This window comes from Blennius ocellaris (assembly GCF_963422515.1).
Source record: "Blennius ocellaris genome assembly, chromosome: 12".
NCBI classification, from domain to species: domain Eukaryota; kingdom Metazoa; phylum Chordata; class Actinopteri; order Blenniiformes; family Blenniidae; genus Blennius; species Blennius ocellaris.
Genome location: NC_137661.1, coordinates 14,016,917 through 14,042,626, shown reverse-complemented (window position 1 = coordinate 14,042,626; position 25,710 = coordinate 14,016,917). Strand labels below are relative to the sequence as shown.

The 25,710-nt window shown below is 41.5% G+C and overlaps 2 protein-coding genes across 2 annotated transcripts in view; both read left to right on the top strand.

The window, feature by feature from the left end:
- Positions 1-7,039, top strand: part of insrb (insulin receptor b) — a 72,274-nt gene extending 65,235 nt beyond the window's left edge. The window contains exons 14-23 of the mRNA XM_080506597.1: positions 102-250; positions 1,353-1,509; positions 1,782-1,878; positions 2,117-2,184; positions 2,333-2,562; positions 2,683-2,793; positions 2,991-3,153; positions 3,285-3,414; positions 3,527-3,661; positions 4,724-7,039. Coding sequence (XP_080362723.1) covers positions 102-250; positions 1,353-1,509; positions 1,782-1,878; positions 2,117-2,184; positions 2,333-2,562; positions 2,683-2,793; positions 2,991-3,153; positions 3,285-3,414; positions 3,527-3,661; positions 4,724-5,078 — 1,595 coding nt within the window. The 3' untranslated portion in view covers positions 5,079-7,039. The remainder of the gene's footprint in view (positions 1-101; positions 251-1,352; positions 1,510-1,781; positions 1,879-2,116; positions 2,185-2,332; positions 2,563-2,682; positions 2,794-2,990; positions 3,154-3,284; positions 3,415-3,526; positions 3,662-4,723) is intronic.
- An 8,217-nt stretch (positions 7,040-15,256) lies between these two features.
- arhgef18b (rho/rac guanine nucleotide exchange factor (GEF) 18b) overlaps positions 15,257-25,710 on the top strand; it is a gene marked incomplete at its 5' end in the record, with an annotated part of 39,816 nt that continues 29,362 nt past the window's right edge. Inside the window, 9 exons of the mRNA XM_080506706.1 lie at positions 15,257-15,332; positions 20,131-20,273; positions 21,385-21,992; positions 22,309-22,435; positions 23,345-23,471; positions 23,577-23,631; positions 24,292-24,336; positions 24,763-24,837; positions 25,314-25,422. Of these exons, the coding sequence (XP_080362832.1) occupies positions 15,257-15,332; positions 20,131-20,273; positions 21,385-21,992; positions 22,309-22,435; positions 23,345-23,471; positions 23,577-23,631; positions 24,292-24,336; positions 24,763-24,837; positions 25,314-25,422 (1,365 nt within the window). The remainder of the gene's footprint in view (positions 15,333-20,130; positions 20,274-21,384; positions 21,993-22,308; positions 22,436-23,344; positions 23,472-23,576; positions 23,632-24,291; positions 24,337-24,762; positions 24,838-25,313; positions 25,423-25,710) is intronic.

Genomic DNA, 25,710 nt, shown 5'->3' with positions numbered 1-25,710 from the left:
TTCCAAAAACACTGAATATCAGTTTGTACTCGTAGGTGATAAAACTGGCTTCACGACGACAAGAAATGACGTTGTGAATGACGTATTTCTGTTATCTACAGAAAAAGCTGATGACATCCCGGGCCCTGTGACCCACGAGATCGTGGTCGCCGAGCCCCCCTACGTTTTGATCAAGTGGAATGCACCTCGCTCGCCTAATGGCCTCATCATCCTGTACGAGGTCTTCTACAAGAAGGTTGGAGACTCAGAGGTCAGTGTGAACGTTGGATAAACTCCTACTGAGGCGGCGTGGGGAATACTATCAAGGGAGGGAGGGGCGTGAAATCCAAAAAGGCAATTGAAACAAAAGGGTAGCGTAGCTTATGTTGATATACTCTGTAGAGGAAGGAAAAGCGGGAGGGTTAACAGGTGCAGAAGGAATGCAGGAAGAACAAAGAGTGATCGTATCGGATCTGGGGAGAAGAGGAAAGGCTTTCTGTATGCAATTTCTGTCTGTTCCGTCTGTTTCTTCTGCACAGAGGAACAAAGGAAACATTTGTTTACAGCCTCCTGATGCTTAGTTTGTGTGTGTGTGTGTGTGTGTGTGTGTGTGTGTGTGTGTGTGTGTGTGTGTGTGTGTGTGTGTGTGTGTGTGTGTGTGTGTGTGTGTGTGTGTGTGTGTGTGTGTGTGTGTGTGTGTGTGTGTGTGTGTGTTGACGTTCTCTGTTATGTGCGCTTGCATATTAAAATTTCATATATTATTTGTGTGAATAATGTCTGTGACTCTGTGTGTGTTTGTGTGTGTGCTTAAGCTTTTATTGGTGTTTATTTGCTGTAAGTGTGCAAATGTATCTCTCATTGCTATTCATTGCTGCACTGCCTGACCTTAGGAGCCAGTAGCAGCTCTGTTACCATAGTGACAGAGGCAGGAAAGAAGACTTGAATGCAGTGGCTGGGATGGACTCAGACGACATCTGCACTGCACTGAAAACACACCGCTAACGGACTCCCTGCAGCCCAAACAAAACTGACTGGATTTATTTAAAGTAATGTTTAGATTACGTTGGAGGTTACAGTCAAATATTTTGCAGGAATTCAACAGTCACTTCAGATTTTTAAATACAAACATCTGACTTTTGAGTAGCCCTCTAATAAGTTGGGAATAGCAAAAATAATGAACACTGAAACACTGCGACTTGTTTCTGTTTTACCAGTTTAAATTTGTGTCAGCGTGCCCGCGTGGTTTTTAATACAACTATTTGAGATCTCCACACTGCAATTGATACGTTTTTGCAGTGTCCTTTAAAAAACAATCTTCCTTTTGATTACTCATTTTGAAGTGCATTTTATTTGATTTCTGTGGTTTTCTTCAGATCCACACGGTGTGTGTCTCACGGCCAGCTTACCTCAAGTCAGGTGGCACGAAGCTTTCTCTTGTGCATCCCGGAAACTACAGTGTGAGGGTCCGAGCCACCTCCTTGGCAGGAAATGGGTCTTTCACTGAAACCACTCACTTCTTCATGCCGAACCGTAAGGCTTACCTATTTCTGCTTTTACTTACTCAACGGTCATATAATTCTCAATGTTCATAAACTAGCTTCACATTGTTATTATTGGATTTATGTTGGTCGGATTAGACTAGATGTACACCTAAAATCAAAATAAACCCTGAAACTTTTTTTTTTTTAATAAATCATTAATCTGAGCCTCATTTGGTTTTTTACTGTGTCCATCATATTTCAGCGTGCTGCAATCCTCCAAGTAAACTCACTGTTGGAGACATTTTATGTTTGTTTTTGCAGCTGATCCTGGTTTGGTTTGGATCGTTCTTGGTCCTGTTATCTGCTTTATCCTGTTCCTGTTCGTGGGAGGCGGCGTCTTTGTGATACTTAAGAAAAGGTAGGAAAAGAATGATCTGCCATGTTGGGCAGAATGTTCAAGATGACATTAAAGAAAGGAGATGGAGCCTATATAGTTGGTGTATCGAGCAAAACATTTGTAACTTGACTATCTAGAGCAAAGGAGTGTTTCCAAAAGTTATGTGAGAAAACAAAATGGAGAGTGTCAGGATTGGAAGAAAATTCACATCTTAGTTAGTTTTGTAGTGTCTTAGATGCTTTTTGTGTTTGTATTGCAGGCAAACTGAAGGTCCGTTAGGAGATCTCATCACTTCACCAAACCCTGAGTATTTCAGCGCCAATGACAGTAAGAACAGTGTCACAACATAATCCTTCACACTCACAATACAACCTGTTTTGGCTCTCTTCGTTTTTTTCAATAAAACATTCAAGCACATGTTGAATCGTGACAGGTTCGCTCATCTAACGCAACCAACCGTGTGTCTCCCGTGTAGTGTACGTTCCCGACGAGTGGGAGGTTCCCCGGGAGAAGATCAACCTCCTCAGAGAGCTCGGCCAGGGCTCGTTCGGCATGGTGTATGAGGGAATCGCCAAGGACATCGTCAAAGGGGACCCCGACACGCACGTGGCGGTCAAGACGGTCAACGAGTGTGCCAGCCTGCGAGAGAGGATTGAGTTCCTAAACGAGGCCTCCGTCATGAAGGCTTTCAGCTGTCACCATGTGGTACGACACATTTCCTCACGAGGCCTTAACCCTTACAGAGAGGACTCCGTGTGAATTACAGAATATTAGAACGTCATGTTGTCTCTTTAATGTGAACATTTGTATTTGGTTTATTTTCAGGTGCGCCTGTTAGGTGTGGTGTCCAAAGGTCAACCCACACTCGTAGTGATGGAGCTGATGACCCACGGTGACCTGAAGAGCTACCTGCGGAGTCTGCGGCCAGACTCTGAGGTGTGCGGTACTGTGTTTTCTCTCCAATGAAAAGTTTCCCTTTGTGCTTCCAACACGTCCCGTGTGGGATAATAATTTACCTGAAGTTCTCACGAATGGCAGCACTTCTTAAAATCTACTTCAAACAAGTAGACATGACGAAGATCTAACTGGGATTTGCATGCAGTGGTTCTTCATCATTTGCTTTTTACTTCCAGAACAACCCGTCGGGCTGTCCACCTCCTACCCTGAAGGACATGCTCCAGATGGCTGCGGAAATTGCAGATGGAATGGCCTACCTCAATGCCAAAAAGTTTGTCCATAGAGACTTGGCAGCCAGAAACTGTATGGTGGCCGAAGACTTCACCGTCAAGATCGGAGGTACAGAAGTTTGTGTTTGATTGCCGTGTTTCTCACGTTGCTTGTCTATAATCTCTATCGGGGACTGAAGTGGTTTAGTTTTTGAAATAAAAGCACCCCTTCCCCCTTCTATTTGTCTGTGTCTCTCATAGACTTCGGTATGACTCGAGACATATATGAGACCGACTATTACCGTAAAGGAGGGAAGGGCCTACTTCCTGTCCGATGGATGGCTCCGGAGTCGTTGAAGGACGGAGTCTTCACTGCCCACTCTGACTGCTGGTGAGTCCAAGTCCCAGCACCGGGTTCAACCCTGCTTGTGCTTATCAGTATATTGTGTGAGGATTTGAACCTATTTGCTTGTGTGTGTGTGTGTCTGTGTGTGTGTCTGCAGGTCATTTGGTGTTGTGTTGTGGGAGATCAGCACTCTGGCAGAGCAGCCTTACCAGGGTTTATCCAATGAGCAGGTTCTAAAGTTCGTCATGGACGGAGGCTACCTGGACCGACCAGACAACTGCCCCGAGAGGATGTGAGTAGAAGCACAAGCATTTAAGCATTATTTTTATTTTTTTAAATCACTTTGGACCAGATATAAACATTTATATTGCAAACTCATCTGTTACACACCAATAACTGATATACTGAAACGTGTCCTGTCGAGTCTTTGGTTCGTGTTTGTTTTCATCGTTAAGCGTTTGTTTGGCTTTTGCAGAATATTTTGACTCCCTGGTGCACCTCTGGGGAAAAAAAACCCAATTGAAACTTTTGTTTTGTCTTATGGAGTCTCAACTTTTACCTGAAATCTGCCACCGTTTTGGTTCTGACTTAATGTCCACTAGCATTGAATTTGCCTTTTGTTGTTTCTTGATTAATCTCTTTTATTCTTTCTAAAGCCCTATCAGCGTTGAAATTTCATCCTGGATTTATTTATATTTCATAGCTGAAGTTTTGCCAATTGAGCAATGAGGAGGAGCTTCAGCCCCCCTTTTTTCTCCCCCAAGGAAACTGAATTTCAAATTTCTAAATCTTGCAGTCATTCAATACTACCCTGTTCGTAGTGAGAAGGTCATGTCACAATGACATCGTGGGGACATTTTTTTCATACTGAGCACAAGTATATTTTTCGTTTTTTACTATTTCAGCAGTGAGAGGAGCAAAGCCAGATGACTGAAAGGGTAAACGCGGTGTATTAGTAGCACCGTGTAAAGAGACGGTGGGTTATTGCTTCTGTTGGTTCTCACCACCTTGGAAAGGACAGACAGCCAAGGTTACATTTGACAACACAAGTGAGACATAACAATATCGCATTCTGTCTCCGTGTTGGAAACTTCTCTGTCATCAAGTGTTTTTTTCAAAACAGCGGAGTGGTGGATCTCCGGTGGACGGTCACAGCAGAAACCATAATGACTAGTATTGGGGCACAGAACTTTATTCCTCAGATTTCTGATTCGTCTTTTTTTTTTCTTTTTCCCCTCCGGTTGTCTATCAATGAAGACTTATTGTTGCAAGGTGTCTGCATGCCAGATCCTGTCTGCGACGACAGGACGGGAACATATTTCAAGCTCTCGCGTGCTTCCCTCCTCTCCCCCAGGCACAACCTGATGCAGATGTGCTGGCAGTACAATCCCAAAATGCGGCCGATGTTCCACGAGATCATCGAGATGCTGCGGGAGGATCTTCACCCGTCTTTCCAGGAGGTGTCGTTCTTCTACAGCGAGGAGAACAAAGTCCCCGAGACAGAGGAGTTTGACCTGGACCTGGACAACATGGAAAGTATCCCCCTGGACCCGTCGTCGTACTCTCAGAGAGAGGAGAGCCTAGGCAGGGACAGCGGGCCCTCGGTGGCCCTGAGGGGGAACTATGAGGAGCACGTCCCCTACACACACATGAACGGTGGCAAGAAAAACGGAAGAATCTTATCGTTGCCCAGATCGAGCCCTTCCTAACATTTCCTGTTACCCCCCCCCCCCTCCTCCCCCCCGAAGAACTTGTTAAACCCCATCCCCTTCTCTGCCCAGCCCCCATCCCTTCTTACAGTCCACTTTTTCTGTATCGTTCGTGTTTCCTCTCATCATTTTCTGATGATTTTTCTTATTCTCGGAGAAGCCCTTCAAAAAGAAAAAAAAAGAAAGAAAGAAAGGAGAAAAAAAAAAAAAAAGACCGATCTCAGGACGTTTTATTTCTCTTCCTCACAGCTGCCGAGCACAGGCACGCAGGTGACGCAAACACGGTGTCACTCTTTTTTTTTTTTTTTTTTAAGCTTGTTCCTTAACACATCAGACTTTAAATTATCAGAAGACCTATCTTTTTTGTTTTTCACTATTGCCACGTTTCCAGGACTCCCTGTGATGGAAACAGAGGAAAAAACAACAAAAAAAAACAAAAAACTGTGAACACAACAAACCTTAGACAACCAAGAAGGCTGCTCATGCTTAAACTCTCGAGACTCGCCCCGACTCTCCTACAGATCAGCATTTCCACATTTCTGTGCTTTTTTTCTCCAAGCAGAATCTTTTTACTCAGATAGTGGCCTTTTTATATGTGGCCTATAAACAAAGAGAAGTGTCTATCAGCGCGTACACTAATTTCCTTTTTTGAACAATGACTTAATCAGTGGGATGACTTGCGAAGACTTGATCGTAGAACAAACATCTATTCCTAGAGGAATTTTTCTTTTTGTTGTTGTTTTGTTTTTCTTTTTTGTTTTTGTTTTGGTTCTGCAGAATTCCAAAATATACACAGATTCATCGGGTTTTTTGGTGAATAGTTTTAATTTATTTGCTTTATACTCTTCATTTTTCTCTTTTCTTTCTCTTCCTTGTTGTTTTATTTCTGTGTCCTCACTATATGGCTGAAGGATATTTAAACAGTTGAGAATTGGACAAAAGAGTTCCTCAGACTGACCAATAGCTGCTGCTTTGATATATTTTAGTGGGTATAGAAATATATAAAAATATATGTAATATATATAATATATATGGAATATTGGTATTCCTCTACCAATGTTTTATATATAATATATGACCTTGTTGTTTTTGTAAATAGTTCATATTTGTAATATTTTTCATCAGAAGCTTTGCTAGTATTTCTTTTGTGAAGTTTTTTTTTTTTTTGTGTTGTTTCTTTTATTATTCTCTTATTTTTATAACCCCAGAAATCACACTAATCTACCATCAGTGCTCTCCGTGTCTTAGGCCTGTAGCCTCCCTCCAGTAAATTCACTGCAAACTAGTGGTCGACTTCACTACAGCTACGAGTTTAAAAAAAAACCTACAACACACACACAGCTACATCCAACAACAACAACAACAAAAAAAAGCTTTATAAATGGGGATCGAGGTCTTTCGAGGTCAAAATGCGTCTTGATGTATATTTGTCTTAGTGTCTGCTTTCAGTCTGTGGTCGGGATACGCTGAAGTTTGGGTCTGCATGTGTTTGTCATGGCAGGTTTACCACGTGTTTCGGTGTGTGTGTGTGTTTTCTCATGTGCTGGTCGTCTCCGCCTGCGTTTAACTGTTGTTGGAGTGTGTCGCTTGTGTTAGCTTGCCAGCTGTCGGTGGTTCCGGTGCTGCGGGGGGGATCAGGGCAGGGTGTGAATAAATACCAGCTCTCAGGCGAAGGCAGGTGGATGGGGGAGACGTTGAGCGTTGGCCCGGCCTGGAGTCTCGTCTCGGTCTCTGTCTGATGGAAGGACGGACCGAGCTCACGCCGTCGCTGCAGCCTCTCATTGCCGCTCTTGTCGGGTTTGCTCTGCCGAGGCTTCCCATTGGCCGCTGAAGCCACTGCTCAAATTTAGCCTGGTGGAAATTTCCACGTGTTGTGGCGGCTGGGCTGGAGAGAAACACGGAAAGTTCCAGCTTTTTTTTCAGAGGCCACAACAGGTAAAGACGCCCCCCCACCCCCCACCCCCTCCACCTCTCTGGCTCTCAGTGTATCTGTGTGATGGACTTTGAGTTGATAGTTAATTATGTTATTTATCCGGCTGTCACATGCAGTTAAGCAGTCAGGACACGGTGTGCCACAGCTTTTTCACTCAGGGCTGACATTCCAGGATTTCTCTGAACTCTCCGTTCACTCATCCTCCTGTTCTTGCCTGTCAGCAGAGCTGATACCGTCACTACACCACACTGAGAAAAAAAATGAGGGTTTTTTTTTTTGTGTTTTTTTTAAAGAGATACGGCATCAGACAGATCCAGTATGTCTATTTACACTTTTTCTTTTCTCCACGTGTCCCTTCTGCTGCGAATCAGAAACATTCCTGTCAGCCGTACCATCGCTCAGAGCTACGAGACAAATTGGGCGTCCTCACTGGGGGCCAGTCCGACCTTCTGGCCGGAGCCCAAAGGACATCCGTGTTTCACAGCAGCGAGTCAGTGAGGTCTTCTTCCACTCAAACCACATCAGTTAGCCAACCAGAGCAGACCAACACCATTTTACTCAATGCTTTTATTTTTTTGGAGCTACTTGGGTTAAACCAGTGTGATCGCCAATCAAGCAGAATAGCATTCAGCACTTATATTAAAAACCAAAGTTTTGGCAGTCGACTGTCAAGAACCAAGAATCCACATAATCAAGTCAGAGAAAGCAGAGAAGCTGCCTCCACATTTTACCAGTGCCTTCTCAAACCCAGAGCCACTTCCAGGCTAATGATATTGGCGAGAATAACACAATTATGCGCAGCTCTCCGTGCGGTCTCAGTATCGGCTCGCATGCCCGCAAAGAGGCCAAAAAAAAAAAAAACGGAGCGATGTAGACCTTACGCGTGTGCAGAATTAGAAATATTATCAGTTGTTGCGATCAGAAGTCTTTTGGGGCAGTTTTTCAAATCTATTTTTCCTTTTAGATTTCTTGCAGCGTGTTGCCAGTGTCAGGTTTGGGCTCTTCTATTCATCCAGTGCTTTAGTGGTGACACTGTGGTTTTTCGCCAACACAGTCTGAGCTTGTTGGCTCTCAGAAGCATCTGAGGTTACGATCTAGGGTATAGACAACTATCTTGATAAGTTGCAGTCTTCAGCTTTTTTTTTTTTTTTTTTTTTAAGTACTTAGTAAATTATCTGCGGCATAGTTCAGAGGGGGGGGGGGGGATATATGAAAAAGAAAAAATGAGTGCCTGTCAGTTGTGTGTGTGTGTATATGACAGAAAAACACTGAAGCTGAGTTGTGTCCCAAATCTACTCTATGTACCTAATCTACCCTCATGAACTGTAATCTATTTTACTGTTAATGCATGAAAAAAAAAAAAAACACCAGATGCCTAGAAAGTAGTCGGAATTAGTTGGTAGTTTGGAAGTGGGACACATCTCTTGTCTTCACCCTTGGTTGCGTTCTTGTGGTGGTGGTGGTGGTGGTGGTGGTGTTCACACCCATATGCAATTTTCAATTAAGATGGTGCCCATGCATTTGAAATACCAGATATTTATTTTAATATGATCAGTGTCATTGTGTAAAGAACACGGCGAGCTTTGTGCTTTGGAGCATTTCCCGGGTTTTGATGAGAGCGGAGCGACGTATAAAGGCCCAGTTTTGCTGTCGTGCGGATGGAGAGGGCGTGAGCAGCAGGAGTGCTCCTTTTAGCAACTTGGTTACTTAGTTACTTAGTTAGCAATTGTTGTTGTCTTTGTTTGGCCAGAGTCTACCTCAGTGCATACGGATGAGTCAGTCTAAAGAGCCTAAGTCATCCCCATCACATACTCAATATCCCATAATTTCAAATAATATCACTTTATTGCACATTACCAAAATCGCTGATGATTTCCTCCCCCGCCCTCCTGCGATGTGTTCAGAACCCACGCCTCCGTGTTTTCTTACTCTTCTCTCCTTGCGAACCTCTTTCGATATCTTTTTTCACGATATGTGAATATTCACCGAAAGCAGATTTGGTCAATTTTCTGTCCAAATGTTTCAACAATGCAGCCGATTGACGAACGTCAGTATGAGTTTAGAAGCAAGTTTCAAAGCTCTACAACTATGATCTCCTTCCTTTAAATATCTCACCTCGAGCGGTGTTTAAATACAGGCTGTACAGAGGCTTTTTGAACAGCCTCCTTCAAATGACCAATGTCATTTGTGAAACTATTCACGAGAGGCCCCCTTCCCCCCCCAGGGCTCTGGAATAATCTGTGTAGCTTTATTGTGCGTTTCCTTACTTTCCATTTTACACCAACCCTCCTTACTGTACGGAGCAGTGGCTCCACTGATATCTGGAGATGTAGCAATTGTATCACGAGTTGAAACTCTTGTGACTCGATGCATATCTGTGATCACCTACATGCAGCCACAGTTCAGTCATGGACCTCCTGCTCAAACCACATCCAGACCACACTGAAGCCGGGAGGAGGCCCGACTCTTCATCAGTCTGCTTGTGCTCAAAAACAGTTGCTGTTCAAATCACATGTCTCCCTTCAGTCGTCGTCTTGTTTGTCTGTGTTGATTTTTTCTTTTTTTTTAATGTATATTTTTTCTACTGTGAATATCAAGAGATGACCTTTATTTTCAATGTCGATGCCATGGGTTGGGTCTGTCGTGGCTGATAGTGACGCAGATGTCCGGACTGGTTCAAAAGTTTTAAGAGGAGGACTTTTTCCTCTCCCACCCCCTCTGCAAAGGAGAAAAAAGAAGAAAAAAAAAAAAAGCTGGACTGGGACAATCCTGTGTGCCATAAGAACTATTTACTGACATGAAAACTAGATTGTAACTTTTTTGTCTCAGGGAGGCAGCCTGATGCGTGGTGGCTTGGAGGATGAGGAGGAAGAGGAGATGCCCATCTTTTATCCACTCTGACTGAAGAGCAAGTTCTTATTATGTTTGTATGGAGCAAAATGGAGACGACTAAGGGCACATTTTCATCTACGAGAAACCCAATCACCCTTTTCACGAAGTCTTGCCCCTTCAAAGATAATCAAGGAGTCCTCCAGTCGGTTTCTCTCCATCGCTTTACTCACCTGGACTTGTTTGTGTGGTATGGACTGCCCTCTGGTGGTGCGATGGGAGTGTTGCAGGTTGGGGGTGGCAAAGCAAACAGGGCCCCGACCCATAGTGCCTTGCTCAGACTTAACAGCCCGCCTGACCCCTCCCAACCTTGTTCTCTGCCCCCCCCTCACTGGCCTGTTTGTCACAAATCATCGAAGAGTATGAGATGACAACGCATGAATTATGTCGTTTTATGATTCAGTTTTCTTCAGTTGTAACTGCAGCGCAACAATCGGACTGTTCATTGAGAAAATACTGTAATTGGATTTAAATTATTTGTGTGCGTACGCGCACACACATACGTTCTCTACTCTGCTAAGTCCTGGCTTGCTGTGTGCATGAAAAATTAAATATCTATACCCGTGGACATCTTGATGGTTCGATTTGATGCATACTGAGCTCGCTTCTCATCTGTCTGTTTATGACGGCGAAGCCCCAAAGCACATACAAAAAACTAAACTTCTTTTTTTTTATTTTTAAGTGACTATTAACAAGTGATTGCATTACATTTTGGGGGTTTCCTCCTTAAATGCATTCATCTGTTACTATTTTCTGTTAAGGAGAAGAACTGATGATTATAAGCTCTTTATTGTACATAGCAGAGTTTTGTCGGCCCCTGAAAAAAAACAAAAAACGAAAGCACTTGATTGTAGGGAAGTTTTTGTTTGGTTGAACTCCTGTTGGATGGGGCATGCTGTTTAATGCAGCACAGGGTAAGAACAAAGCATTGTATGTACTGTTTTTGTTGAAAGAAAAAAAAAAGTATTACATTTTAGAGATGTTGATTTCATTTTTCTTTTTTCTTTTTCTTTTTTTTTTTTTAGCCAAAGTAGGGAGTACAAGTACAATTACATTTTCTGACTGTAAACTTTTACTACTCTTGTACACTATGAATTAAACATTGTTATCAATGTGTATATATCGTTTTCTAAATTAAAAAAAAAAAAAAAAAGATATTCTTTTTTTTCATGACACAACCCACTAGACAGAAAGAGCAGAGTCCAGTCTGTTAAAAGTATTTCACAAAAGCAGCACAACTCCAGTCTGAGGGCTTAAACCCTGTATAAACAGTATGAGGCCTAAAACTTTTTTTTTTTTCTCGCAAAGCTCACCCTGCTGTTCATCTGATGCACGTTCTGAATGTTGGCTGCAGAGGTCACTCTTTCGAAGCATCCCACCCAAGTCACAGCAGCACGTCAGCCGTAAAAGCCTTTCTTCTGTCACAGATGTTTGTTTTCTAGTAAGATATTGTTTTCCGACAGGATTCGTGTGTGTGTGTAATTTTTCAAATGTTTTATTTTCATGTGAAAAACTGGACAAGACCACTGCACATCCTTCTATAAAAGAGGAAACTCGAGTGATGGGATCCCAAATAAGCTAAAAACCGATGCATTTAATGGGCATGTGTTTTCAAGTTAAAGACTGTAAATCTTGGAGGTGTTAAAGGGAGAGTGCGACACTTTGGGACATGCATTTCATCTAAGAGTTACATTAGAAGATTGAAGTGAATATAGAGCTGCAGCAATTCTGATCGGCCGTCGCAGTTTGCGCCCGCAGCTCCTGTATTTAAGTGTCGCGGGATATCAAAATTGTTTGCTCTGTATAAAATCCAACTTTCATATTGGCCCTACTCATAGTAACAAACATGAAAGGGGTCAATCTGTCGATCCCTTGTTTTCCCAAATTATAAATGAGCACGTGTCCCAACCCACCTGCTTTTCCTTTCGACGGACTGAGTACAAATGAAACGCCTGAGAATACATTAAGCACCGTTTGTCAGTCTCGTGATGAACTATTCATACTTTGGGGCTTTTTAGGTGTGCTTGACTCTGTCGGCGAGATCACAAATCGGAGGAATGAGCGGCCTCTTCGTTACTTTAAAAGAGTGGTGTGTCGGTCCAGTGGTCTGCTCCAGTTTATATGATAACACCTTATATTTGTCTCTATCCTGTTCCCTGTACTGCGTATTGTTTGAAATGGTTGGCGTCGAGTCTGTGTCATCCTCGCTTGAAATCTCTACCATGACTTTCTTTTGTCTGATTGCTGCTCCTCTTCCTCCTCCTCCTCCTCCTCCTCTTCCTCTTCTCTGTCTTCAAGTCTCTCCTCTCCTCGGTGCACATAGGTGGTCCCCAGAATGCTGTGTGTAGTCCTGCAGGATACCTCTTTATTATTGTCATTTTGTTGCCGATGAATATGCTGATGTATTCATTTTGGGATATGTTGTGTATACGTTATGTTAAAGATGGTGGTGTGTATGCAGACAGCAGGAGTTTGTGTGTGTATGTACAGTCCCTCCGAAAACCTGCAACCCACAGAGATCGCTTCATCCCTCACACTGGATCCAAATGTGCCATTATCTTTATGTATATCCACATGTTACACACACACACACACACACACACACACACACACACACACAGAATTACATGCATATTGTACAGGATCAAAAATGTGCCATGATGAAATGAACGCTTGACAATTTATTTTTTCTATGTTTTCAACGGAGAGCCAAGTAGTGACATGTAAAGAAAAATGTTGCAATGATATGAAAATGAAAATCTTGCTGTGTGTAAATTATTCAATAATTACTGTTTATATTAAAATTATGAATAAAATTATTGGAGAATATGTCTTCTTGCACATTTTGACTGTGATGTGAAGCCGGAGAACGTTGCATCGCACCGCCTTCACATGCCACACTGACGCCATGAAACCAAATTTCAGTTTTGCTTTTATCACATCTTTTATGGACTTTTATGGTACTTTCACAGTTAGAAGATCATATAAAAAGGAAAAAGAAACAGTACTTGGGATGATTTCCAACATTCAATTAGAGAAGGTTTGGTCAGAGAATGCCACACAGAGTAGATATTTGTTAATTTGCAGGGATAACGATAACCTAGTGGATTTTATTCATCATTGTTCTATTTTTTTTTTCTGTTTATGGAAAACTACCAAAGAATGGTACAGATTTCAAGTATTTTTTTACACACGGTTGTGGGCTGGGATCAACTCGTGCTCCCTGCCACTAGACTTAAAGCGTGCAAAGAAGAAATGACCAGATAACGTGATGTAAGCACTTTGCCTCAAGGCTTCTTCAGTGTTTCCAAGCTATTAATGATCAATGCTTCCTAGTCAAGCGGTTTGAACTCCCAACGCATCTTCATCGGTTAGAGAAAAATGATAACATCTCGCGTTGTGCAGTCAATCCAATGGAAACATGATATGTAGAGCAATTTTTCCACATTATTATGAATATATTGACTCGGGCATACAAGCAGTTCCATGTTTCTGTGAACTCTTGTCTATAGATATATGGGGAATTGGTATCAATTTATGTTTATTGATCTCAAACTAAATGATATGCGCCCTTCTGTCTATGTGTCTCACTGTGCATGTATTTACCACCACTCGGTAAAACACAAGAACATTTTTTAGAGTTTCGATCGAGGTGGTAAACCACTGCTTTGCACTGACCGCACACCGAAAATGTTCATGGCAATAAAGGTTTCTTCATTTTGTCCTGCGAGTAAGACACACATCATTCTTTACCCCATTCTTAAGAGGCGGTATAGATAAGGTAAAAGCTTAAGACTTTCCAATGCAAAGGAATCCTAGGTAGGTCATATCCCAACATCACAGTGATACATGCATTTCTGCAGGGGAATCCAGTCAGATGTGCAAGACCTCTAAATATATTCACATCCTTCTGGATGTGAATATAGTCCTGTGCGCTTCACTGTCAACAGGAGAAGACTGACGTGCAAAACTGGAGTAAAAAAGCTGCAGTGCTGTGCAGCCAGTGGAAGTGCAAACTGCCACAACATGTTTCAAAGCTGCAGTGATGTGTGAAACTAGGTGTGGGCCATTCAGCTGCAATTCAACTGCACACAATGTTTAAAAAAAAAAAAAAAAAAAAAAAGAGGAAGCAACATTGAGATCTTGTGTCTGCTTCAGCTTCTACACTCACAGTGAGGACCAAGACCTTTTCACTGTAAACAGCCAAACCTGAAGTTAACCCTGTCCTCGTCTCCCCCACCTCACTGCTGGGTTTTTTTTTTGTGTGGAGAAAGGACTTGCATGCCGCCGCCTGTCACCTGCCACCCACTGTGAGGAAAGTTTTCAGTCCAAGTTCAGTAAGTTCTGTCCTGATCTGTGCGTTTTCTCTTCAGATATTTCCACTTGCCTTCACCGTGCCAGTTCTCTGCTTCCCTGTCTGTGGGAAAGAAAGGAAAGTTTTCCGCTTGATGTGCAGTGAGCTGGACTTGAGAGTAATCTGTAGTTACACCGGGGCAAATTAAGAAGCACCACAGTTCGAAGAATGGTCGGGCTGTGTGTGTCTTGGCTGCAGCACATGGATGAATCTCCTCTCCAGTGCAGTTATCACTGCTCTGCACAATTTCTGCACTTCTTTTTTTTTTAATTTGTGATATATTTCACAAAAATCACATGATCTTTTGCATGAGAAGAGAAACTGATGTTTTCTGTCTTGTGAGTCAGAGCAGGAAAGAAACTGCATGCATCCCCACCCGTCAATTTTATTGCATGTACTTCCTTCTCATTTTGTGTTCCAGTGCAGTTTCCCTAAAACTACTATACGGTATATTTAAATAACCCTATATGGGCCTGTTGAATTCAGTTTTGATGATTCAAAGTGTAGTTTTTAAACTCTCACTGCCTTCCTTTGGTTGATATCTAGTCGGCGCTACAAAGCTTTAAAAATAATGTTTTATCTGCTTTTGAAAATAATTCCTGAGAGTAAAACCAAAACCCAGAGATGTATCCCTTGACACTATCTGACACAACTTTGATCTCAAGCAACATCCTTCAGTACATTTTAAGTTTTCAGAAAGCAAATGACTCCGTTTTATTGCCAGCTTCAGCCTTTCTCCCCCTCCACCCATATTTTCTTTTCCCCTTCTTGCTTTCCTGATCTTTCTCTCTCTTTTTTTTCCGCTGGAGGTAATCCCCAACCGGCAGCTTGCTGATCTTAGCTATGAACTCGCTGGCTTTCCTTCACGACTCTCCTCCCTCCCTCTTTTATTTTCTCTCCCCTGCTGCCCTTTTCTCCCTTCCCTCTTCCTCATGCTGGATGCCAAAGCTCCAGTGTGAGTGAGCTCCAGTTCACAGCTGGCCTCCCCACTGCGCTGCTCCCATGGCGGACTCTCCTCTTAACAACTCCTGGCCATCCTTCTCCAAACTCTGGATGAAGAGATGGTCCTTCAAGCGAGGTAATCTGCTCGTACATGAATGTATTGCGAGATATATTTTAACACAGGGTAGTTGCAGTGGATTTTTGGTTGATTGGAGGCTGGAAAGGGTGAGAAATAATGTAAAGGCTGCAGATTGGGTGCAACCCAGAGATGTTGCAAGTGTGTGATGTGCTCCACCTGGCTTAACATTGCCTTTTAAAAACACCATTTAGGTCTTTTCACAAAGTTGTTATGACCTGGTTGAGGTTTGTGGTGAATGACGGTTTGCAGAGAATCAGAGGAGGTTTCAGTGCAAAGTTCAGTAAATCTAGTCTATGAGTCTAATGCAGTATTGTAATTCAAAACCTGTTTAGTTTTATCAGGAACGGAGTTTTTATGCATCTGGCTTGAAACTGGCTTGACATTGACCTTTACTCACCACAAAGATTAATCATCCTGAATGTTAATGTGTGCTTCTGTCCTGTAGGCTGATGTTTGATACAATTTCTAAAATATTTTTGATCCTTTTACATTGACATAATTATATGACATTTCTGCTTTGTAAGAAAAATGGCAGGACACTGCTTTCAGCTTGTGTTTGTGTGAATGCAGCGCTGCATTTTGAAACAGCAGTCCGTCGCATTTCTGATCAAAGGGGATCTGCAAAACGACAGGTGTTTTGATGTGCGCTCCAATCTCAGATAAAACAACCTCTGTTCTCTTTTCACCAACACAGCCTGCCGTGCATACAGAGCCGCAGATAGGAAACTCGCGCTTCAGACGTCAATCATACGAGCACAAACACGGTCACTGCATTGTTATTGACAATACTATTGTCCCACAGGCAAACAATTTTCAACATTTGAAGTACTGAGTTAAGACGACTTTCAGAGTTATAAGTGTGATTTTTCTATTTTCCCCTCTTCCATTGTGTAGTTTGGGAACGGTTTGTGTCTTATCAACATGACTTCAACCGGAGGTGTGTTTATCTTGCTTTCTGCAACATTGGCTTTGTAGTGCAATGCAACAAATTCACCATAAATCATCAGATGTTGTCAAGGTTCCTCTTGTGATACACTGAATGTGATGAGCACATGCCTATCTTACTTCCTCCTGCCACAGATATATCACCTTCAGTAACAAAACCTCAACAAAAACAACAGCGACAAATCATAATTTTTTTTTTTTTTACCTTAAAAAAAAAAAAAAAGGATATCCAAATTATTTATATTATTAAGTTAAGCTTTCCAACACTACTGGGACCATTCCATAATCAACAGCTTAATTATAATTTTTTTCCTTTAAATGATTAGTCACTGCTGTTTTCTTACCTGTTTTTACTGTGAAGCACTTTAAAAGCGATATACAAATATAATTTACTTACGTACTAAAGCTCATTGAACTTTTAAGGCTAACAACCAGATGATCTTCAATAGATCAGTAATAACGGTTGTATTCATCACAAAAGCGAGGAAAGAAACAAAAGCGGGAGCCCACTTCTGAAACGAAGGCTCATGCCTGGTAAATCATGTACAGTATATGTTAGGAAGACTTTCAGAGTGCGATGACAATGCTTTGTTACACCTAATATAAAACACCTCAAGTTTAACGATGACTGAAAGTATGAGGAGTGATCGTTTAGGGAGGTTCAGGTGATGTGCTGAAGTCTTCTGGTGATTCATTTCTCACTCATAGTTTAAGTAGCCAACTCTGTATAGTGAAGCCAAACTGTAGAGAAAACATCTTCTCTCTCGCTCTCGCTCTCTCTCTCTCTCGCTCTCTCTCTCGCTCTCTCTCTCTCTCTCTCTCTCTCTCTCTCTCTCTCTCTCTCTCTCTCTCGCTCTCTCACACGCACACACACACACCTGAGCACACACTCTGAGACACATTGATGCTTCATCGTTGGTCTTGTCTCAGGAGATATGAGAGAGCAACCATAAAAGGCCACAGTCGCTCTCCGAGCATCAAGCAGCCGCTGCAGAGTCTCTGTCGAGTTTACACTGAAGACGGGTGGGATTTAGACACAAACAAGTTCTCCCTCCGGCAGGGACACTGCCACCTCTGCAGCCTCAGTCCTTGATTTATTTAGTAATATAGAAAACTAAACCTACATTGCCTCTGCCTCTGTGTTTATAAAAGAGCATCTCTGGCCATCACACTAAAGATGGGAGGAGAGGATGCTGGTTTACAGCGGGACATGATGCAGGACTCAGTCTGCATTTCATCTCACAGGTTCAACAATAGCTGAGGTCTCCCACTCATTGCGAGGAAATGATGCAATGTCACAACATGTTATACATATAAATCCCACAATTCTTACAAAAGTCAACCAAGGGACGTCTAAAGGTTAAAAATTGATTTTCTTTACCAGTTTAGAATTCCATTCATCTTTTAACTACAATCAAAGAACGACTCCACGCTGGATAGATTGATAGGCAATAACAGGGCAAACGCAGAGAGACAGACAACCACAAACTCCTAAAATCAATTTAATAACAGTTTCCTCTAATAAACACATCTTTGTATTGTGGAAACAGATCACATTACCTGGAGAGAAAAAAAACCCTACAGAAGATGGAAGCATCACATGACATGATTACTTTATTATCAAGTAGTAGAGTTACTTCAAAAGCTTTAAAAGTGAAAAAAAAAAAAAAAAAAGAATGATTCAATTAGACAGGTATGTGTGTTATCTTCAATTGTTGGTCTCAGGGTGAGCTAAAGGTGTGCATGTAGTGTTGCCATGAGACGTCAGCTGAACTGTCAGTGCTGTGTGGATCAGTCTGGAGTCATCAGTTAATTTAACTTTCTATCACTCTTTTCATTGGAAGTATGTTGACCTTGTCTTTCACCTGCCACCATTTGTTGAAAGTCACTAGAGTGTATCTAAGATCCTTGGCCTGTTTGTCAGATCACTCTCTCTGAGTAGTAAACTGAGGATTTCGCCTCCATTTTCCATGTTCCTTTCCATGTGTATATGAATATATAAGTTTAACTAACACAATTATTTGAATTGAATTGAATTGGATTGAATTGAAATGAATAGAATAGAATAGAATAGAATAGAATAGAATAGAATTGAATTGAATTGAATTGAATTGAATTGAATTGAACTGAATTGAATTGAATTGCTTAATGCTAGAGAGAGTCACGGTTGCTCCATTGATGTTTTCATGTATAACAAAATTAATTAACACACAGAAAGCTCTATGCTTACTCGTATTTGCCATATAAAAGTAATATTAGTATTTAGTTACAAATGTCTTAGTCTGAAAGATAATAGCATTACTGCAACTCTTTGCTCTAGGCTCTGCTCATGACTCAGCTGACGATGTAGCCATCCATACAGCTCAGTTTATGCCTTATTATTGTCAATATTTACACATTTTTCATGCACTCTTTGTGATAACTTCAGGTGGTGTTACAATTGTGTCACATACTACAAACTACTTACATCCTTCTAGGCCCTCATGCAAAAAGATACTGGGTTCAAGAAGAAATAATTGTAGAGTTTCGAACTATCAATTATGCAATACACATTTGTAGAACTTGGGTAAGTGTAGACTAACTCGTGTTGTGAAACACGATTAAGCATAACAGCGACAACAGTGTGATGCATATCAGTCTGAAACGTACTGAGCATATGCAGATCAAGTGGTCTGAGTGTCTGACTGGACGACCAGCAGGTCACAGTTTTAAAGACCTCATTTAGTCATGGGATTCTAGAGTTTGTTCTCGAGTACACCACATGTGGTTTAACTGATCCTGTTTACTCCATCAACTTACATAAAAGTGTCTGCTGTGGAAAAAGGTTTTGTATATGTGGAATTTACATTTTCTGAAATGTGAAGTGATGCAGTTTAAATGTAATTTGAAAGCAGTTCGAAAGAAAATGCATTTAGGATTACTGATAACTTTATTATCTTATCTTATCTTATCTTATCTTATCTTATCTTATCTTATCTTATCTGATCTGATTTCATTTCATTTTAGACCCTTAAAATATTTTTTTTAATTAATATTTACTTGAGAAAATTTCAGTTCTCTGTATCATTTAAAAAAAAAAACCTACATTTGATTCAATTTCCCTCTGGGTAAAAACAAAAGTAAAAGCAAAAGTATTTCTATTCTATTCTATTCTATTCTATTTTATGGACTGTGATGACTTAGACAACACATTTTATTGTTGGAAAGGCTAACAGCCCGTAGCTTGCATTCACAGGAGATATTGTCTCGGGAAATGAGGATTTATGTAACCTGCTGTCGCTGTGTGGCTCTTGCTCAGATGTGTATCTCCTGACTGAAACCTCAACATGTCATATTCAGATACATATAGACAATAACCTGCTTTTATCAATGTAAAATTCCAGAGACGCTAAAGTTAGATACTTTTAACATCAAATATGCAATAAGCAGCCTTCCCATCTGCCTCTGCTCTGTAAATTACCTTTAGATTATATAGTGTTCTATTATTGAGCACAGGAGAGTGGCTTGTTGGGCTGATGAAAGCTCGGTAGGAAGGAAATATCTTCAGCTCTGCTCCACTGACATACAAACTAATGCTCACTCACTGACCAATTACTGTGGGTGAGGGTGGCTTGTGGCATCCTCTGAATGAAAGAATCTGTTTATGCAATGTCAATGTAAAGGAGCTTTTAGTGAGAGACCTCAGCAGAGCGAGCAACACAGCTTTTCCTCCAGCTGCCGTATGCAGATCATTGATTACACAGGTGCTGTTTACATGATCAACATATAAGAAATGTCATTTTCTCTATGAGTCTTTTTTTATTCGTAAGGTTGATACCTGATTCCGATCGAATATGCTGTTGTTTTTTAGGGTCAGAGTGCAAGCCATGCAGTCAGACCAGTGGGCCTCCCATTACCCAGCCTCAGACCACCAGTGGAAAAGGATCGTCCTCATCATTACCTCCTGCCCCGGTCACTGAAGATGCCTTTTTTGAGAGCACCAGTGATGACCAGGTGAGTTCACGGTCTCTGTTGGACCACATGTGAGCGTTTTAGCAAATCAACGACTTAGAACATAAACTTCAATGAAACTGATCTGTCTGGACATTACCTTTTCCACGACTGCTCTGTCACTCTCACAATAACACCAGTCTTCAGACAAAACATGTTGTGAGGTTCTGCAATATTTTTACGCCATGACCCCTGCCAGTAAAGTGGTGGTAATATATTACTGTTATGAAATTGATAATGCAGCCACAATACAGACGTCTCTGTGAGGTTGTTATTGTTGCCTTTTCCATTTAAGTAGTTGTGGCGCCGCAGTCACTCTCTGTACTGCTCAATAATATGTAAACTTTTAACTTTAGCTTTAGCCAACATTACCCTGCCTCTGCTATACTTTGGATAAACGTTAGCTCACTTTATAAGAACTGTCTGCTGCTGTCTGCATGTTGGTAGTTTAGTTCAGCTCTTTTGTTACTGCCTCTTCTTGTCATCCGTTCATAGACAGGTTTCTTTTTGAGTGGAGGCTCTGCATGATTGATGACGAATGCTGTCACAGGACTACAGTTGTGCTCGTGGTTCAAAACAAAATATTGCCAAAATCAACAATTGATTAAAATTAAACAAGTGGAAATCTGGTGTGTGTGCTAATATTTCATTTCCAATTTAAAAAAAAGCTCAGCTAATGTGTCACAACACTAGAAAATACAAATTTGTGCATTATTAAGACATCTCAATGAAGAGACATAATCTAAATGATTTAAAAGTTGTTATTCTTCATTTCAGTAATTAGAAAAGTAACTCTACAACGTTTTGTAAAGAATAACGAGTAATTGTATTCAGGTGCAAATGTTTTGTGACTTCTAAAACACTGCACTTGAACAATGTAGGGTATAAAGTAAACTTTAAAGTAGCACAACAATATTGCACTTGTCATTTTAATATGGTCAAATCTAGCAGCTTGTCTGAGCCTTTTAACAGTACTATGCCTAAACACATATGCACAATGAGACTTTTTTCATTTGTGTCATTAAACCACCTACTTGTCATAAATGTTGTTTTAAACCCTCTTGTTTGTATGTTGTGTAACTGTATTCTGCCTCCTCACCTCTCTAACCTACAGGATGCCTGCTCAGTAGTCAGTGACTACGACTGCCCCTGTCTGGAGGTGGGCAGCAGTGTGGAGGACTTGCAGGGCTTCAGCCCCTCTCTCAGAGATTCAGAATACTTCAAAGACCTTGAAGAAAGGGCATTACACCTGCAGACTGCTGCGCCCATAGTCCCCACAACCCAGGACAGTGTTGACTTTCTCTTGTCCCCAAACAAAGACAATTACTCCATCAAGCAACCTGCTCAGTCTTCTCCCGCCACACTCTCTCCGCAGGTCGATAAATCGTCTCTGAGTTCATACCAGCAGCATTTAGAGGATTCCCCTTGCAGCTTTGTGGTCACCCAGCTCACCCCAAAATTGTTGCCAGGTTGTGTCATTGACAGTGGCGACAACACAGACCCTGCAGTAGGGCTAAGCGTGACAATAAATCTGAATGGACTCTTAGGATCAATGGAAACATCCAAACCGATAGCAGCAATGGACGATGAAGAGGACGAACCGATTTTGGACTTAGACGGAGAGCCGGACCTGGACAGCTTTCCTATCCTGGTCAGGTCCATGTCAACGTCTCGGAGACACAGCTGGGGTGTCCCAGTTTCTCCCATCAACCTGGGAAGACGGTAAGGTGCATAACTGGTGAAAAAAATGTTTCTTCAGAATGAACTCAATTCATCGGAAACTTACTTCTCCCACACGCGATCATAGTTTTTATAGAATACAATAGTCTTTTGCTTCACTAGTAATAAGAAATGATCTTTGTTGTGTTATGTAACTGAGTTTTTGGTTGAACTTTCATAACACTTTAAATAACACTGTGGCAACTAATTAGGAGTGTGGAGGGAAAAAAACAATGCATCAAAAATACTCATGAGGAACAGAACCGGAAACTTTGAGGTTAACTCTTTGTTGTGTGTGTTGCTTGTGCTACATTGCTAGACTGAGTCTGGATACAATGGCCATAGACAGTGATGGGGAGCGAGAGGATGAGGAGGAGCAACAGCTCAGTCTCTTCCAGTCCACCAGCTTTGCAGCAGATCCTTCAGAGGGGGGCGACGGCTCCACGGTAATTGTACTACAGCCAAGGTATAGGACTGTGACAGAGCGACAAATACTTAACTAATAAGCTTCTATTACTAGAAAATCCTCCCACACAGATGTTTTCCCTTTAAATTATCTTTGGGTGCCTTTATTAGATGTGAGGCATGTGAGAAATGTATCACTAATATTTATTTTTATAATGAAAGTACTACAAGCAAAGAGGTGTCAATAGAGCCTTTATCTGGTAGTTTCATAAGTTGCTCAAAAAAAAAAAAAAAAAAGAGTTGTTAACCTATGTTAACCTTGCATATGAGCCCAATAGAAGAGCTTAAATTTACCAGTTATTTAGCAGTTTGCACAGTAGCCACTAATACTGTGTATCTCACATTACATTGCTCCACACACAGATCTTTAAGGTAGGTTTGGGCAATGAAAAATATTACATTTCTATCAAGAGTGTGTGCATGTATTTTTAATTTGCATCACAATTTTACTGTGACTTTTCGTCATCCCACTTTTTTTTTTGAAGTATTTAACTTTGATGACTTTGGAGCAGGCAAGGTTTTGCACCAAGAGTCGTGGGATCACTGATGCCCCTCCAGGTGGGATCTATTGTAAAACTGCTCTTCGGTTATGAATTTGAGACATTGTCAGAATAAACTACAGTGACCGTGTTTGTTGCATAAAAGAAACAAGCCTACGAGTTTAACTTTAGCTCATCAATTTCTTTTGATAGATTTTGGACAGGAAATTCACGCAAAATTAAAAAAACACGGGAAAACTATTTCACTCAGGGTCTTATGCCAAACCTGAAGAAGCTTGCTGATCAAAGCAACCAATATTATTTTAAAACGTTAATTTGACATTTTGAAACTGAAATGTTGGTGGTAAAAAAAAAAAAAGAGCCTCTGTGTTTAATACTCCTTGCTTCTAGGTCAGTGGTGTTCCTGGGCGCCATCTGTACTCCCGCTCAGAGATCCTCGCCACAGACGAATATTCCCGGGCTGCACACATTTCAAAAGTTGTACAGACGTCCAAACAGGCTGCCAGGGCAGCAGGAGGTGGGGCTCTGTGTTGCTGGGTAGCGCACATCGAATTTGATGTTTTTCACTTTGTCGGCAATCAGTTTTATATTTGGCCTGTTTGTCTTTCTTCCCCCCCTGCAGCAGAGGAGTTTGATCCTGAAGAAAACCTCCACTCTAATGAAGGCCAAAGTCATATGTAAGTATATACCGCCAGCTGTTACAGCTGCAACTTCATGAGGGTACGAAGCCTTTTATGGCTTGGACTATACGATTAAACAGCTGCATTGCCTCGAGAGCGTCTTTTATAATTGGCAGCATCGGTTTGATTATGCTTGAAAAGGAAATAACTTCTGAATGATTCTGGATAGTAAAACAGATACTGTTTTGTAGTTGTAAATAGTCGGCGAACCTCACTTCTATAAAACAGACGGGCTTTTCCCATTCTCTCTTGACATTTCTGCTCCATGTCATATGTCTGCAACCTCCTACTCCCACTGCGAGCTCTCTCAGCTCCTTAGATGGCCTCTGAGCCTGTGTGTGTGTGTGTGTGTGTGTGTGTGTGTGTGTGTGTGTGTGTGTGTGTGTGTGTGTGTGTGTGTGTGTGTGTGTGTGTGTGTGTGTGTGTGTGTGTGTGTGTGTGTGTGTGTGTGTGTGCGTGTGCGTGCAAATGATTGCAGTAGGAGTGTGAGGGGGAGGGGGGTGTTATAAGTGAGCTCCAGCGATTGTGTGGACACAGCAGACATGGGAGGATCCTTTTCTAAATCACAGTTTGACACCCAGCAAACTGGAGCTTCATCCTGGTCCTCTTCCCTCCTCTTACAGTCAACACTCAGTCCCAGTGTCTTGTTTGTCTTAGGCTGATGGTACAGAAAGTTCTGCAGGAGCTAAAGTTGTACCATGGGTAAGTAAACAAGAGAGGGAGGTCTCCTTGCTGCTATTGCTGTTCAAACTCCACCCAGGTTTTCAGAGTAACAGCACCAGATTGTGACCAGGGCCTATATAGTTGTGTGTCGGTAAGTTTCACCAGAAGAGGTTGCATGTTTTTGGGCATGTGTGTTTGCATGTGCCTGTTTTTTCACTGACGCAGTATATCCTTGTCATCAGACAGGCAATGTGGTGCACCATGACTGTTTTTAATATCATAAAGTCATCAGTTGATGGTAAACTCACATCTGATACTGGATGGATTTCTGTTCACTGCAGCTGAAAAATGACAAATACTCTCAGGTGTTTGTCAAATTGGCCTTCAACAACATTTGTGATCCATGTCTGGAGTATTTGAAGTGACATTCCGTCCTTGCAAACTGTATTTGTTGTTCTCCAATAGAGCAAAACAGCGAAGCAACAGATCAGACGTCAAGGACGCAGGGAGTGTCACCTGGTACGAGTTTCTGTCAAATGCGTAAGTATGACCCTTGTCTTTTCCCCCTCATTACTTGAACTGTAACCTTTGCTGCGACTGAGATCATACACCAATTCATGACGGGTTAAGGCCAGTGCAAGAGTGGCAAAACACAGAGCGGTTATTTGATGTGTCATTTCTTGAAATGATAATTAACAACATAAATAACTATTCAACAATATCACCTGTATGATGTAATTGCTCATTGTGCTTACAGTGCTGCTTTAAAGGAGATTGTCTAGCGTTTAATGTAAAGTCTCCTAAGATTGCTTTTGAAATTCTGTGAATCTATAAAAAATGAAATGGAATTTGATTGAATTGAATTTCAGACAATTAATAAACAACATAAAACAGTTGGCACACCATCAAATCATGACTTAGATTGTAGAGAGGCCAAAGATGTAGAGTTTCAATATTTCCCAAATGTGAGTATAACCAGATTACTTTCAGTGTTTTCATTTGTTCTTTTGTACCAGCAATGAGGAAGAGGAGGATCGTACAGAAAAAGTAGAGAAGGGAACCAAAGTGAAAAGGACTCTCAGCTCTTTGAGGAACCGGATGACTGGTTCTTTCAACAAAGATAAGGTGAGCCTGCAACAAAGACAGATGTAGCATGTTTTCACTTTGACACTTCAGTGGAATCTTTGCTATTTAAAGTGTAATGCCATAAATGACCCATGTGATAAAAATGCTTTATTAACACAAGTTATGGACTCTTTAATATTTCCCTATATTACTAAAACATGATGGTTGCACAATACCTAAATCTACTTGTGTAAAGACCTACTATACGTCCTGCCTCTGACACAGTTATGCAGTGTATAATGAGGCAGAACTCACAATTTTATGTCAAAACGAATGTCTTTATGTTTG